Genomic DNA, 16,557 nt, shown 5'->3' with positions numbered 1-16,557 from the left:
GCATGTCTAATGTTCCACAAATAAAATCAAACATATAAATGTCATTTTAGAGTCTGAAAATGTTTTCAAATGAATTATCACAAAGGAAAAAAACACACACACATCACACGTTATTGGTTTTTGTCCATAATTTATTTGATATTGTTATATAAACATTATGTTGTGCCTTCTTGCATGAGTGGGGAGTTAGAAATTTGTAAAAGGCCACCAGCAAATTTAGGCTTTCAACTCAAACTCGAGTGAGTTCACTGGTGTGTTTACCAGTGTAATATCAGGTGAACTTGAGAGTTTCTGTAGAGTCTGAATGAAAGAAACCCTTTAAGAACGGTGACAATAGGGATACAAATTTAGAACACTGACCGTGCAAAGAAGATTCTAGAAGAGGGGGAATAATGGGAAAACATTTAGAACAGGGTAAATGGAGGAAAGCTTTCCAGAACAGTGGGAATAAACACAATGGATAATTGTGCCAACAATTTTAAAACCGTGACTTTAGAAAAATATCACAGAACAGTGAGGAGAATTGATAACATTCTAGAACAACGTGAATATTTGATAGCATTCTATAACGGTATGAAAAGGATAACATTCTAGACCAGTGTGTCAATGAGGGGAAACATCACAAAAGATTGTGAATAGAGGACACCATTCTAGAACATCGTGAATGAGGGAAACATATAAGAACAATGAGAACAAAGAATAATATTCTTGAACAGTGTGAATAGAGGATAACTTTCTAGAACAATGTAAAGAAATAAGGCTTTAGAATCTCCAAAGTACACAAACGGGTATGGACCACAAGTCGAACGTTTTGGCCTGTTAGTGTTAGTTGAGATGCTACCAAAGATCAATCAAAAGGCAGATATTTAAATGCATATATATCCTTATCTGTGTAGCCAAGTGTTCTTGGTTCCAAACGAATCACACAGTGATCCTCAAAGATTAATCTTTTAGAGTCATGAGCATTCATGAAAAAGGGCAACATTTTAAAATAATTTACTTGCTATGCATTCAGACAGTAGATTTGAACGTCTGAAATACTCATGTTATATCAAAAAGTGTGTAGTCATCTGTTCATCCAACAGCAACATCCAAAGGGGTTGGATGGAGTTTTTTGTTTTTCTTTTTTTTAAGAATATTTTTGAATTGGAAAATAGTATTCCCATTCGAAGGAGCTCAAATCACTTGTTAGAATAGGGTATGTGGATAATTTGGACATACTGTGTAACTCACAATTTAGAACATTGTTTCTATGTGAGGTCGTTCAAAAGGGACAGAAGCTGGAGCACTTTAATACATTTATAGGCAAATATGTTTGGTGTGTGTATATAGTATGTGTGTGTACTTAAAGAATTTGAATGTGCAAAACAGGTAGCACAAGCTAGCATCTGTCAAGGCACTTTAATATCTGCTACTTTTTCTAGAGCACTGGTCCTGGAGATTATCTTCATGATGAGTCAAGTTCCAAATACAATGTCATTTCTGCTACGATAACTTCTTCAGAAGCCCTTGATTGGCTGGGTCAGATGCTTTAGTGTTGGGAATGGGGTAGTGGACCATTAGTTGCTGTGTAGTCAGTGCAGAACTAAACTCTTCCAGAACAATCTCAAGGAGGAAGGCTGGTGAACACTGACGTAAAGTGTGGTTCTTCACTTTGATTAAGGGTTACTTCAGTGTGTTTCAGTCTAATCTCTGCAGGTAACCGTGGACCTTAAGACCGGGGGGTGGGGGAGTTGGCCTTAAGACAAAAAGACAAATTTAAAATTACAGCCAGTGGAAAGGTGCTGCAGATGGAGATAAGGTCAAACAACATTTAGAAAGATAAGTCTTTTTGGCTTAAAGGCATCATTGTCATCACTGTGCTACAAACTGTGCCTGATGTACATAAACTAGCCCTAATATAGATTTAGCTTGAGCAAAATCAGTGTATGATCTATAACACTGGAACCGCCTGTGCAGATAGCCATAGTAATGCTGGTTATATTGTGCTTAAATGACAGATCATCTATATTACATCTTACATTTATGATTCACTGTATACACTGTAAGCAAGGCACATTAAAAATAGCATGTGCATAAACACCTTGGTATAAACAATACCGCTTGTGATCTCTCCTGCATAACTCGGTCACAGTCCATTTTTGGTGATTTCAACAGCCAATGTTGCCACTAGGTATCAGAAAATCTAAGAGAGAAATCAAAAGTACAGACAGAGATCTGCATGTCTCAGGTTACACTTTGACGTTGTAAGACTGCTGAGGATATATGGATTCAGACCAATCTGTTATAAAAAAAATATAACTGAAGTCTGACTGTATGCTGATACACTGATGAAGAGAGCGTGGACAAAGCCTGGTTTGTGCAAGTGTCTACCAAGTTCTTCTATCCAGCAAGTCTTCTTTCTTTCACTTTGTCTAAGAAGTCTTCTCTCTAGAAAGGTCTTTTGTCCAGCTTTTCTTCTCAAAAAAAAAGGTCCTTCTCACCAGCAAGTTCTTCTTTCTAGCAAGTCTTTATCAATTCTTCATTTCCTCCACATTTGGCATCCTCACCCTCTGCTTTGGGTTTCTCCATGGTGAGGACAATCCTGTTCATTAATGGTATTTAAATACAGGCACACAGGTTGAAGCTGGGGTGGAGGTGATGCTCCAGGCTCAGCCCCTTGCTCCTCATCTCCATAGGAATGGAGGCCACACCCCTCACAACATTCCACTAGCTCCTCTTGGCCTTCCTCACTCAAAAGGCCTTCCATCTCTTTGAAACTTTGGCCCCTCCCACAAACACACACCTCGATCCCAGAGTCACCTGTGAAGCGGCGGCGTCTGCCCACGCTCCTCTCCTTCTCCTCACTCTCCTTCTGCTGACCCTTACTGCCCATGTCCTGCTTCTCCCCACCAGATGTCTCTTCTAGAGTCTGGACATTTCTGTCAACTTTATGGTGGTAATCTCCCATTCTGGAGGTGCTGAACTCCTCTGTGTTACCTCTAGAGCACAGCGTCTCTGAAACAGGAGGTGCTGGAGCAGCTTGTCTGGGCGGGCAGTGCACCTCCTGTTGGTCGGCGGAGGTACAAGCTGTGGATCCAGTGTTTAAGGCACTGTAAGGAGGAGGTGGGGTAGCGGGACGATGCATCACCTCTTCGTACTCAGGGAGAAGATAGTTTGGTAGAAATCCTGAAAAAACAAAAAGGAGCCATAGTCAACACTCATTACTCATTAATAAACACGCAAGGTTTATTAATAACCTTTAATAGGTTATTTCACACAACGCTCATGAAAGAAAAATTCTGTTGAAAATGCTAATTCAGTATCATCAAAATTATGCTACATATGTGTTCAAGAGAAGAGAATTTAATAAAAAAGAAAAAACATAATGTGAAAACTACAAACAAAATAAAACGTTGACAAGCGCAGTGTGCCCATGTGAACTGGAACACAGAAATATCTGTTTCCTCAGACCAATAATATCAAGGGTTTTTCAAAGCCACAAGTTACTTGTTTTGGGGGCAGGAAAAATATGCTTTGTAATTTGTTGACATTGAGACAACCAATTAATCAATAAATAACCTGACAGTACATTATGTAAACTATTTGTAAGTGTAAGTCATTATATAAATAACGGCATAATTTATTATGTAATTGCATAATAAATTTGTACAACACAAAACCAATACAGTGGAACCTCTACTAACGAACGCCTCTACTAACGAACTTTCCAAGATACGAACCGGGTATTTGAATATTTTTTGCCTCCACCAACGAACCATGACTCTAGAAACGAACCCGAGCCTCCGCCGAGCCGGCGGCTGGAAATGGCCACTGGCCCCAGTAGGCAGGACTCCCAGCGCCCAGACTTGAGTGAGCTTTTAAGATTAGCAAATTGTAGCTTTAGCAATTTAGCATTAGTGTAAATAGCAGACATCGAAATTCATGCTAAGTTAAGCCGTATCTACGCTTCGTCTCCCCACATTCACCCGCCTGCTCTCCGTTATTCCACCCACCCCCCACCTCCCGTCATACAGCCAGTGCCTGTGTTACTCCTCCAGCCAGTCGTCACGTCTTCAAAGTAGCGATATGTAACCACTTAAAACTTTTTTAGTAACGCTACATGTATTTTTTTTTACTAATTTGAGAGTGTTGTAAACATATATCAGTGCAAAAAGGGTATCTTTCGGGGTGGGGGCTGGAATGCATTAATTGCTTTTCCGTTATTTTAAATGGGGAAAATTGACTCAAGAAACAAACTTTTTTACTTACGAACCGGGTCACGGAACGGATAAAGTTCGTAGGTAGAGGTTCCACTGTATTTCAAAACAAATTTAAACCAGGAGCAGCTACAACACGTCTATACAATTAACATAAGTAGTTTTTAGACTAAAATCAGAAAAACAGAACAAACACAGACGGTGAATGTCCAAGGTTTGTGCAACATGTCTAAGGAAGAGCAGGCAGCAAGAAATAAACCACCCTCATCATAAACATTTACAGAGGCTCGAGTTGCCCTGTTTATTTTTCTTTAAGTTTGGGTTTCATTATTTTTTTTCCTGATGCTGTGCCAGTGAAAACAAGTGGGAGCCCACGGGGTCACAGGACGTTCGGAGTGGGCCGATCAATCTGAAAACAAACATCCATAGTGATCAGCGAAAGAGGGGCTTGGCTGGTCATTGGGGTTCTGACTTCCTTTTCAGAGTGAGGTCTGTTCAATAAAAAAAAAATTCCTTCAATGTCACATGACAGCACAGCAGAGGATTTACATTCAGAGACTGAGCTGAGACCACATGGATTATCTACTGTACATTGTCGTAGACCTGGTATTGTATAAACCAACCCCTTTAGACCCTTTCAAAGTTCAGCTGCTTACTGTCAGAGACCTGACGTTTAAGTGTTGTAACACTGATGCAAATCATGTCCAGTGGACTCTGTAAACTGGGGCATGTAATCCCTGTTACATAATTGAGACATGAATGCAATGACAGTGATCAGGTGTTGCCTGTGACGGGTTTAGAAGCTCTCAATGTATTTTGGTTTTGTGTGTAAATGTTCCAGGCCATCGTGTCAAAGTCTCCCACAGAAGTGTGCATCACAACTGACCTGATACCCCAGAGAATGTGCCAAAGCTAATGTTGTGAAATGACTGAACAGCACAAATGTAACTAAATGTTTCTACTGTGGGGCTACATCTTGTTCTCACAAAGAGCTGGCATCCAAGGTAACGAATAAAAGAAAAAGAAATTTGTAGTACAGTTGTAGCTGTTCTGTCCTGCTTGTAGTTGACTAACTAATGTTTTACTCCGAATTATTGTTTTTTTTTCTCAAAATGTATTATAGTATTCAGAGATTGATATATAATTACAATTAACAATTAAATTGTACATGTACAGGGGTTGGACAATGAAACTGAAACACCTGGTTTTAGACCACAATAATTTATTAGTTTGGTGTAGGGCCTCCTTTTGCGGCAAGTACAGCGTCAGTTCGTCTTGGGAATGACATATACAAGTCCTGCACAGTGGTCAGAGGGATTTTAAGCCATTCTTCTTGCAGGATAGTGGCCAAGTCACTACGTGATGCTGGTGGAGGAAAACGTTTCCTGACTCGCTCCTCCAAAACACCCCAAAGTGGCTCAATAATATTTAGATCTGGTGACTGTGCAGGCCATGGGAGATGTTCAACTTCACTTTCATGTTCATCAAACCAATCTTTCACCAGTCTTGCTGTTTGTATTGGTGCATTGTCGTCCTGATACACGGCACCGCCTTCAGAATACGATGTTTGAACCATTGGATGCACATGGTCTTACTGGTGCAATGTGCAGTTAATGAAGATTGGGCACCAGGCTGCTCCAATTTAGCCATGAAACCTCCCACACTAAAATGACAGGTGTTTCAGTTTCATTGTCTAACCCCTGTATATTTAATTTGCAGTCTATCAACAGTTTGTTTTCATTTCTAAATAACAAATACATAATATTTTTTCATGAATTTCATACTGGAATAAAATATTTTACACTTTCACGTTTCTTGTCACACACCTGAGCAACACATGACAAACAATTAATATTAAGCTACATCATGTTTTCGTTTTTATCCCTTGAAATAACTGCATCTCAAAAAAATTTACACCAGCTTAATATTGCAAAGCCCTGGGTTATTCTATGCTGTGTCTTCTCAGTTTAACTGGATTATGTAAGACAGGAACAGCTGAGAGTCTCTCTTGGGGAACGGGGTTAACAGAATTATGCAATTTTACGCTGGCTATTTTTCCTGTGTGACATCAAAAGGAGGGGTTCTTACGGAAGTAGAAAGGAGGTGAGGTGTAGTTGTGAGCCTCTCTGTAGGCAATGAGGTTGATCTCGTGCTGCCGCTGCTGCTGCTGTAGTCTGTGCTTGGTGCGACGGTGGTGACAGACACAGCAGCAGCTCAGGATGAAGATGATGGCCCAAACCAGCCAAAACCCTGATAAAAAAACAAGACGACGTCAGCAAAAATATAGCAGCAGAGATGCTAACAATCTAATCTGCATGTCCAGTATTAGAGCTTTCACTTCGTTATTTGGCTTTGTTTGTCTAAGCTTGCTGGGCTGTCCAGGGACATTGCATCAGCAGCAGTGCAGGACAGTTTTCATAGATAGTACAAGTACCATATCAACTATTAATTGAGAATCTGACTCATTGGACAGTCAGTTGAGTTTGTCTCTGAAGATGACGAGAAAGCCATTAGACAGACAAACAGACATTAAGCAGTAACGCCATAATTTTGCAGTGTACTGAGTTACTCACACCACAGTTCATAGTAATAGCTGCAGCACTGAGACTCTCCACAGCAGTGCCCTGACTCACACACGTAGCTTTGGTTATTCACTCCTTCACATCGCTGCACCTGCTAAAGAGAAAAGTAAACCAAACTCAAGACCACTACACCATTCAGTAAACAGTTAAATCCAACATTCAATACACAGTTCAATAAACATTAAATGAGATTGTCATCCGAAGCTGAACTGAGCTTTTTAATCTCGGAAACATGACCAAATCACATCAGGCCCAACGCCTTGTCTCACCATGCTGATGCAAGTTAAGACACAAGGGATTGTGGGCCATTTCTGAGAAAGAAATTACAATAAATGTAAAAAACTAAAATTAAACTTCTCAAATGTATGCAGAAAAAAAAGGTACCATCCTTCATTTTTAAATTTCCAGAAAAAATAATACAATTAACATTTTTCAAGATGTATTTCCGATGAGATTATATGACAATCCACCTAAATAATGAAGGGAAATCCTGGCAGACCACCAGAATAGTCATTCATTCATTATCTGTAACAGCTTATCCAATTCAGGGTCGCGGTGGGTCCAGAGCCTACCTGGAATCATTGGGCGCAAGGCGGGAATACACCCTGGAGGGGGCGCCAGTCCTTCACAGGGCAACACACACACACACTCACACACACATTCACCTACGGACACGTTGGAGTCGCCAATCCACCTACCAACGTGTGTTTTTGGACTGTGGGAGGAAACCGGATTCACCCGGAGGAAACCCACACAGACACAGAGAGAACACACCACACTCCTCACAGTCAGTCACCCGGAGTGGGAATTGAACCTGCAACCTCCAGGTTCTCCTATCTGAAAATTTCCCCAGGTGTTTTTGTCTATCCGTCCACTAGGGCAAAACGGAGGTGTAGTTGTCAACATGCACCGAGTGAAAAATGGAAATAGACAAATAAAAGGAGAATCTAACATTGACTTGTAAAACAGATGCTGTTCACCGAACAGTAATTTTTGACACATATTTTGCGATGAATGAACCAGGAAAATTGTCCTAAAAACATAAAATCCTAGTTATGTTTACAAACATATAAGTTAATATTATATTTCCCTTCTATGCAGTAGCTGTGAACACAAACACTTGTGTTTGTACCTAGTTACTGCTGCCATTGCTGTGGTTCACAGAGTTTAGTTATGAGTTTCAGCTTCAAACCCCTGGGGGACAAAATCAGTCACTCATCCCCTGATATTGCAGAACTAAACACAATCTTGTTTAAAAAAAAAAGAAAAGCAAATCTTTAACCAAGACCTTAGAAGCTGGCTGTAACAGCAGTAAATTTTATTTACTACCAAAAGCATTCAACATTGGACGTTGGATAAATCAAATGAAAAGAAACACATGGGGCACAGTGACCGAGCAACTGGACATTTACAAAAAGGGTTTATATAAATAAATCTTCCCTCAAAAATAAAACACACTACTCAAACCAATGCATAAATAAACCCAAGCCTCCATCAGTGAGGCAGAAAAGACATTCGGTTCCATGCTGAGGTTAATGATTAAATCATAATGCTGATTCAGCACTCTACCATTTTTACTGGCAGCTGTAGCAGAAACATTCTAGACTAGCGTCAGTCCGTCCTGAGAAGCGCAGAGCATTCAAGCAAAGGGTCAGTGTGTGAGTGATGGTCAAAGGGGGAAACACACACCCACCTCCTACTTACTTTCTCTCTTCTCTCTCTGTACACGATCATTTACACAGAGAGAGAGAGAATGAATAAAGGAGCAGGGGAGCATTCTACACAACAGAATTTCTTAGTTTGCTAGATAACTTAAGCCCAGGGTCAAGCCTGTCCACAAAAGGCAAAAAGCTGAGCTACGTTCCTCTTTGACAATCCTCAACTTTGGTCTTAAGATATCTGGCTAACTCGTAAATCGTTCTGTGTGGAACAGCCCCCAGGATTGTTCTATGGAAATTTCCAAAACAGCACAGAGAGAGAGGTGTGATGAATGTTAATGAGAAGGTACTTCTGCATTCTTTGTGTGTGCGCCCGCGCATGTGTGTGTGTGTGTTTACTCACTGCTCCAGATCCTGTAAACTTAAACAGAAATGACACTTCAAAACTTACAAAACTCATACACTTCAAAACTCTCATGACACATTGTGTGGGATATCAAAAGCTCTTTTAACCAAGAAAGAAACAAAATGTTCTGTTCCTGAATCCACTGCTGTACTTTTCTCACACACACACACACCCACACACACACACACTCACTTGCATTCATTTTTTGGGAAAGAGTCACATTTAATCAGTCTTAATGTCCATTTAATGCCCACTAGCCACAAGAACAACTGCAAAGGCCATGAAACACATACAGGATGTAAATCCAGACCATGCTGTAGTTGATTAATAAGAAAAGTTCAAACAGTTCCCTGACACAACAGGTCAAGTGTGATCTGTATCCAGCCTCCCAATCCTGAACTCTGCCTTAAGAACATGCTTTCTGTTAAAGTCTCTAACGTTCCCCTTCATAACATGGCAATCACGTTCACAGGACCAATCACCACGAGAGCAAGGAAAGCCTCGGTATGGACGAGCTGGGGCCAGCCATTTCTTTTATGGTTTATTTTTAACTGTACATACACAATTCATTCATTCATTCATTGTCTGTAACCACTTATCAAGTTCAGGGTCATGGTGGGTCTGGAGCCTACATGGAATTATTGAACGCAAGACAGGAACACACCCTGGAGGAGGCGCTAGTCCTTCACAGGGCAACACACAAGACACTTTTGAGTCGCCAATCCGGAGCACCCAGAGGAAACCTACACTGGCACAGGGAGAACACACCACACTCCTCACAGACAGTCACCCACAACCTCCAGGTACTACACTACCTCTATACTACGATCCTCAGAACTCAAAGACAAGTAATCAGACAAGACTTGTGGGCTGAATCTGCTTTAGTTTTACACTTGAGCTATGAGCCCAATTGTAGCCAACACAATGCTAATTGTTAACACAAGCTTCCATTATTTGTAGGTTACATGATTCTGTTTCACCAATCTGTTCCTTAAATTGTCCTCAAACTACTACAGATAGAAGATAATACGGCTTAAGCAGCCAAGCTCAGGTTTTGAACACATTTCTCAAGTATAGGATTCTTTCAATGAACTTCTGGAACAATACACCCCTTTCTGAGGCTTTGGGATTTGAACCAGGCTCAGTTACAGAATCATAAAATGTTATTAGAAAATTAATAAGACCATAACCAGCAGTAACCAATAATAATGAGAAGGTGGTGAAAACTGAAGACAGCATTAACCAGACTGATATCATCACTTGACTGGCTGATATTGTCTTCTGCAGCCCATAAAACGGGAGGTTCAGATGCTTGTGACAAAATGTGATACGGTTTAAAATGATAATCCTGCACAGAAAGGTCTGGGTTTTTTCCCAACAGTAACATGAAACGCATGAGGAATGGACCTTCTAGAGCATGTACCACTAATACACTCTCATTTTCACTCAGTTTCCCATTAATCAGTCAGCAGGCAGTTGTAGCAATGCAAATGGAAATGTTGATACTCAAGACAGAGACCGTGAGATATTTTTAGGAGTCAAAACTGCTTTTGGGTTGGTGTAAATTTTCATTTTGAGATGGGAAAATGGAAAAAGGGAAATGTCTAATTTGACTTTGATTAAAAATTCCAACTACCCAATCATTTAAATCGGAACAAGCCTCTGTTCACTCCAAAACCAAGGCACCCAGCAATGAGGAACTAGGAGCAGAAGCCATTAGCCATTTCTACTTGGTTCTTTTTCTTCTGTTTATTATATTTTTTTATACTTATTATATGTTTCGCTCTGTTGTTTTATCCTTGTCTTTGAGCTCTCACATAAATACGGGTCCATGGCTGTGATGGTAGGGACTCTGGACAACTCTGAAGTGTCTGATATATTCGTAAAACGCAGCACAAAATCAGAACATATTCTCTACAATCAAAAGTTTGGACATTGGACAACTGAACAAATGCAACATATGAACAAGATAAAGCTTCTAATGACTGATAAGTACTTTTCCCTGATCCCAATACGAGCATTTAAACATTGAGTATCTTCCGATACTGTCCCAATCTGATACTTAGATTTTCCTAAATCGTACTGTTACACAGTGCACACTTCGAGTAAACTCGCATTAGGAAGCAAACTGCCTGCATCCAAGCCGCTGCTAACAGCACTCTTTTCAGGAATTAAACCTTCGCCACTGGTTTCATTTTTGTCGTTTGTTGACTTACTTACAGTTATCAGAGAGGTAGACCTGAGTGTACGACATTAATGTGCTGAGAAATGCTTCAGCAGTATATACGATCAATGGCAGGACAGCATGGTGTGTGTGTGTGTGTGTGTGTGTGTGTGTCTGTTTGTGCGTGCAAACGTGTGTGTATGCGCATACGCAGGTGGATATAATTATGGCGCAGCAGGTAGTGTCGCAGTCACACAGCTCCAGGGACCTGGAGGTTGTGGGTTCGATTCCCGCTCCGGGTGACTGTCTGTGAGGAGTGTGGTGTTTTCTCCCTGTGTCCGCGTGGGTTTCCTCCGGGTGCTCCGGTTTCCTCCCACGGTCCAAAACCACACGTTGGTAGGTGGATTGGCGACTCCAAAGTGTCAGTAGTTGTGAATGTGTGACTGTGTGTGTTGCCCTGTGAAGGACTGGTGCCCCCTCCAGGGTGTATTCCCGCCTTGCGCCCAATGATTCCAGGTAGGCTCTGGACCCACCGCGACCCTGAATTGGATAATCACTTACAGATAATGAATGAATGAATGAATTTTCAATATGGTGTATAAAAATAAATAAATAAATAAATAAAAATACCATGGAATGTATTGGTATATCCCCCAGCTTTAGCTTGCGCTGAAGTCACATTCACTCGCCTACGTCAGAAGCTCACGCTTGCGTCACAGTATCGCGATATGGCAAAAGTCTTATGCAATTAAAAAACATACCGGTATTATCATGAACGATATAATTTTGCCCACCAGTAGCCCAAATCTCCAACCTGAAGAGTATAAAACTGCTCCAAAACTTCCTTCTCGGTTGATCTCCCCTCTTACATTTTCCAAACCCCCCACAGCCAGCATGGGACATATTGGCAACAGAGGATTTCTCCAACAGGCTGAGAATGCCTAGCAAATCTGTCAATCATGTACATATGCTGGTGCGCAAATTACTCACAGAACTTACACCATTAACCATTTCATCACCACAGCAACCAGAGCTAAAGCTCACTGCTCTCTTTTCACTTGTTAATCTACTTAAGAAAAACATTCGGGTAAGGATTTCCTATTCATTGTGCAAACAAACACCTAGTTGTGATATAGGTCTCAAACCTTATTTACCTCCTAAATGACATGCATTGTGAGTTAAAGCCTTTTGGGTAATGAACCAATTCACTACAAACAACTCCAGACAGACAGACTGTATAGCCCACTGACACTGTCATAGCTTGAGTGGTGCAGAAGCACACTGTATATTCACAGGTGTGCAGATACACACCTTATGTAAAAGCAACCTGCATGCCTAGGTGTTTGATATTATACACCTGTGGCCATGGAAGTGACTGGAACATTTGAATTCGACGATTTGGATTGGTGAGTGAAAAGTTTTGGCAATATAGTGTACCATCCAACACATCTCCTTATCTACATCAATAACAGCCTCTACTCTTCTGAAAAGACTTTAAACTGAATGCTACAACAGTGCTATAACATTTTGATGGATTAGGGTTACTGATATACTACTGATTTAATTCTGATGCTGGTACTATTTGTTGGAGTGCCATCACTGCTCCAGAGGGTCAATTTCTATTGTGTGCCTGCATCTGAACACCTGTGTTCCTCATAATAGAAGTATCAAATGAAATGGGATGTTTGGAGCAGACACACAACAGCCTAAGTTCCCCCTGCTTAATGCCAGAGCAGAGTTTATGATCCAGGACTAACATCAGTACCATACCTCACTGAAGGAATGGCATCAGATTTTCACAGCAGTACCCCAGCTAAATAGAGGCTGCTATTGCAAGTAAGAGAGATAGAGGACCCTATAAATGTCCTTAATTTCTGAGGAGATGTTGGATGACATTTGGCCATGCAGTGTATACTTAATTAAAAAAAACAAAAGCAGAATGGACAGCAATGTTGAAATGATGTAGCAGTATCAACACTACTGAAAAACTATGGCATTTACAGTCTAGAACAGGGATTCCAAAACTAGGGGTCAGGACCGCAGGTGTGTCACTAGATTTGTGTATAGATCAGGGAGGAAAATGCTATTTATACACTTTTATTTTTATTACTGTGCTTTACAAACGACAAGACTGGTAAATCAATGCAAAAAAAATATTCTGTTACTTGTCATTCGCTTATCTTTAATAGTTATATGAATATATTGTTGCTGTTCAATTAAAACACGTATCTCCCAAAATAGTAACTTTACCGAAGAAGGAATCACCTTCTTAACTTTCAATCATTCACACCTAGACACACCTACGGACACTTGAATTTCCCCTGGGGATCAATAAAGTATCTATCTATCTATCTATCTATCTATCACTTGAGTCGCTAATCCACATACCAACATTTGTTTTTGGACTGTGGGAGGAAACCAGAGCACCCGGAGGAAACCCACACAGACACAGAGAGAACACACCACACTCCTCACAGACAGTCACCCGGAGGAAACCCACACGGACACAGGGAGAACACACCACACTCCTCACAGACAGTCACCCGGAGGAAACCCACACAGACACAGGGAGAACACACCACACTCCTCACAGACAGTCACCCGGAGGAAACCCACACAGACACAGAGAGAACACACCACACTCCTCACAGACAGTCACCCGGAGGAAACCCACACGGAAACAGGGAGAACACACCACACTCCTCACAGACAGTCACCCGGAGGAAACCCACACAGACACAGGGAGAACACACCACACTCCTCACAGACAGTCACCCTGAGGAAACCAACGCAGACACAGGGAGAACACACCACACTCCTCACAGACAGTCACCCAGAGAAAACCCACGCGGAAACAGGGAGAACACACCACACTCCTCACAGACAGTCACCCTGAGGTAACCCACGCAGACACAGGAAGAACACACCACACTCCTCACAGACAGTCACCCGGAGGAAACCCACGCAGACACAGGGAGAACACACCACACTCCTCACTGACAGTCACCCGGAGGAAACCCATGCAGACACAGGGAGAACACACCACACTCCTCACTGACAGTCACCCTGAGGAAACCAACGCAGACACAGGGAGAACACACCACACTCCTCAGAGACAATCACCTGGAGTAGGAACCGAACCCACAACCTCCAGGTCCCTGGAACTGTGTGACTGTGACACTACCTGCTACGCCACCGTTCCGCCCCTTTCTTAATTTTCAATGGAAGTAAATACAAAAAGATTTTATTCTAAGAAATTCTGGAGCATTTCTATTGGTTCATTCATCTTGAAATTTTACATTATGTGAGGGAGAGCTGCTGTGTTGAAATGATGTAGTAAACTAAATATGGACAAATACTGAGATAATTCTCCCATATGTCATCACATTTTAATAATCTTCTGTACGTAAACAGATATGGGACATACTTAAATACAGCTTTTTAAAAAGAGTATCATTTCCAAAACATAAAATATAAAAGTTGCTTTTACTTTTGCACAGGCCATGTTTCTAATTTTATGATCAGACATTTGCATAAAACTCACATACACGGATCAGCCACATTATAACTACACACTCTTCCATCCATTCTATCAGCCCCACTGACCACTCAGGAAGACACTGTGCTTCTGCAATTATAGACTATGATCCATCTGTTGCTCTGCATACTTTGCCTACTTTCACCCGTGGTCAGGACCCCCACAGGACCACCACAGTGCAGGTACGATTTGGGTGGTGGACCATTCTCGGTGCTGCAGTGACACTATGGCCTGTGCACACGAGCTTACGGTCACCGTGCTCAATGCCAGGCGTCGGCTGGAGGCGTTTTGGAAAACATTGTTTATAAGTCCTCAGCTCTTCCACACTTCCGTGACTTTGGCGCATGTCTCGTTAGCGGGCGGCTAACAGGCCAGCAGTGGGCTCCAGCAGCTGTTTGAGCGACTAAAACGTGGGCACTAGTCGGGACGACGAGTTGAAGTCGTGCGTGGCTAGAAGACGGACACGTCGTTCACAGAGCAACACACAGACGCCCGTGATAAAGTTTACAGAGGCGGAGGGAGCAGAAGCCTGGGCTGCGCACTGAGACTACCGCTGTTTACTAAACAACCCCGTGCACGCGCTTGACGGGTTACTCGCGCACATTCCGTTAGGCGCCACGGCCTAACGTGGAGTAACAACGTTAAACGACCGTTTCTCACCTCGTCCGCGCGCGCCTCCTGGATGGAGCTGACAGGTCCCGCCATGTACAGAAACAAGCCCATTCTGCCGAGGCTCCACAGCTACAGCATCCGCCGAGTGGGCTGTGAGAGCGCGGACATCTACACACGACGACCACCGCGGCTCGCTTTGCTCATGACTCCCGTGCGTGCGCGTGTAAAGCGTGCCGTTCTGTTCCGTGGCGTTCCGCCGCGTGCACCTCCTCGCTACTCCCTGGCCACTGCGCGCGCTGGTGGGCGGAGCCGCGTGTTACGCAAACCGCGCTCACCTCCAGCGCCATGTGCGCAACGTGAGGATCACAGGAAGCCAAACCCCGCCCACCAGAGCGCACTGAGCCGCGATTGGACGAGACTCCGTTCTGCAGGGGAGACAGCCAATCAGAGACAGTCTCGGTTTAACTCAGCTGAAGGGAAGGGTTTATTAAAGAAATGTGTCAGGCAAAGTATATATTACGGAGCCCCTGAAGGGTCGCGTTGGGGGACTATTCTGAACGAAGCTTTTGCGTTTTCTTAATTTGTGGCTATTATTATTTTATTAATATATTGACACAGTTTGAAACTCCTTCTCTCGTCTGCTTTTGTGCAAATATATATATATATATCCCAGTAAACAAGGAACGTCCCTGGACGTTCAAAATAGGTCTAAAAGTAGTCTGTCCGTCAAGGACATATTTTAAACGTCAATGGACGTCCAAAATCCATCTTAATAAGTTAGTTAAGTGGTGACCAATCTATAACGTCAGTGGACGTCCAAAATGCGTTTTATACAAGTAATTTATTTCGGGACCAATTAATAACGTCAATGGACGTCCAAAATACGTCTAATAGTCGTCTTTTCAATGTCTGTGTTTGGACGTCTTTTCAACTTTCATGTTCAACCTCAAGAGAACGTTGATTAGACGGCCGTCATTACGTTATTTCAACGTTGAATCAACGGCTAAATGTTTACTGGGATATATGCACGTCCTGATGGCATCTCAGGATGGGTGTAGAAAGACGGTGCAGACCAGCTGGCTGGCCCACCTGGAGCAACAGGGGGACTACGCCTGTCTTCTATTTGTGGATTGTAGTAGTTCAGCATTTAACACCATCCTCCCCCACGGTCTCGTGGAGAAACTGCTGAACCTCGGACTACCTCATTCCACATGTCTTTGGATTAAGGAGTTTCTGTCAGATTGCTCACAAAGGGTCAGGATTGGCCCCACATCTCCACAGCTCTCACAATCAGCACCGGTTCCCCTCACGTCTGCATGCTGAGCCCTTTGCTTTTCACACACTATACTACTGACCGCATCCCCATCCACACCAGCAACACCTTTATTAAGTATGCGG

At 42.4% G+C, this 16,557-nt stretch overlaps 1 protein-coding gene across 2 annotated transcripts; it reads right to left on the bottom strand.

The window, feature by feature from the left end:
* Positions 1–121: 121 nt before the first annotated feature.
* wbp1lb (WW domain binding protein 1-like b) lies at positions 122–15,504 on the bottom strand. Of its 2 annotated transcripts, XR_010800431.1 has the most exons (5): positions 15,208–15,504; positions 6,773–6,875; positions 6,288–6,449; positions 2,084–3,168; positions 122–1,738 (listed from the first exon to the last, which is right to left on the bottom strand). XR_010800431.1 is itself a non-coding variant. In XM_066661631.1 (4 exons), exons 1-4 carry the CDS (start codon positions 15,268–15,270, stop codon positions 2,546–2,548), a joined length of 951 nt encoding a protein of 316 aa, XP_066517728.1. In that variant the 5' UTR covers positions 15,271–15,504; the 3' UTR covers positions 122–2,545. The 2 variants fall into 2 exon arrangements, 1 of the variants encoding a protein (XP_066517728.1); XM_066661631.1 differs by having other exon boundaries at positions 122–3,168.
* Positions 15,505–16,557: the final 1,053 nt, after the last annotated feature.

Source organism: Hoplias malabaricus, chromosome 2, assembly GCF_029633855.1.
Source record: "Hoplias malabaricus isolate fHopMal1 chromosome 2, fHopMal1.hap1, whole genome shotgun sequence".
Lineage (NCBI taxonomy): Eukaryota > Metazoa > Chordata > Actinopteri > Characiformes > Erythrinidae > Hoplias > Hoplias malabaricus.
Note: the sequence above shows the minus strand (reverse complement) of the source record. Positions and strands in the feature narration are given on the sequence as shown.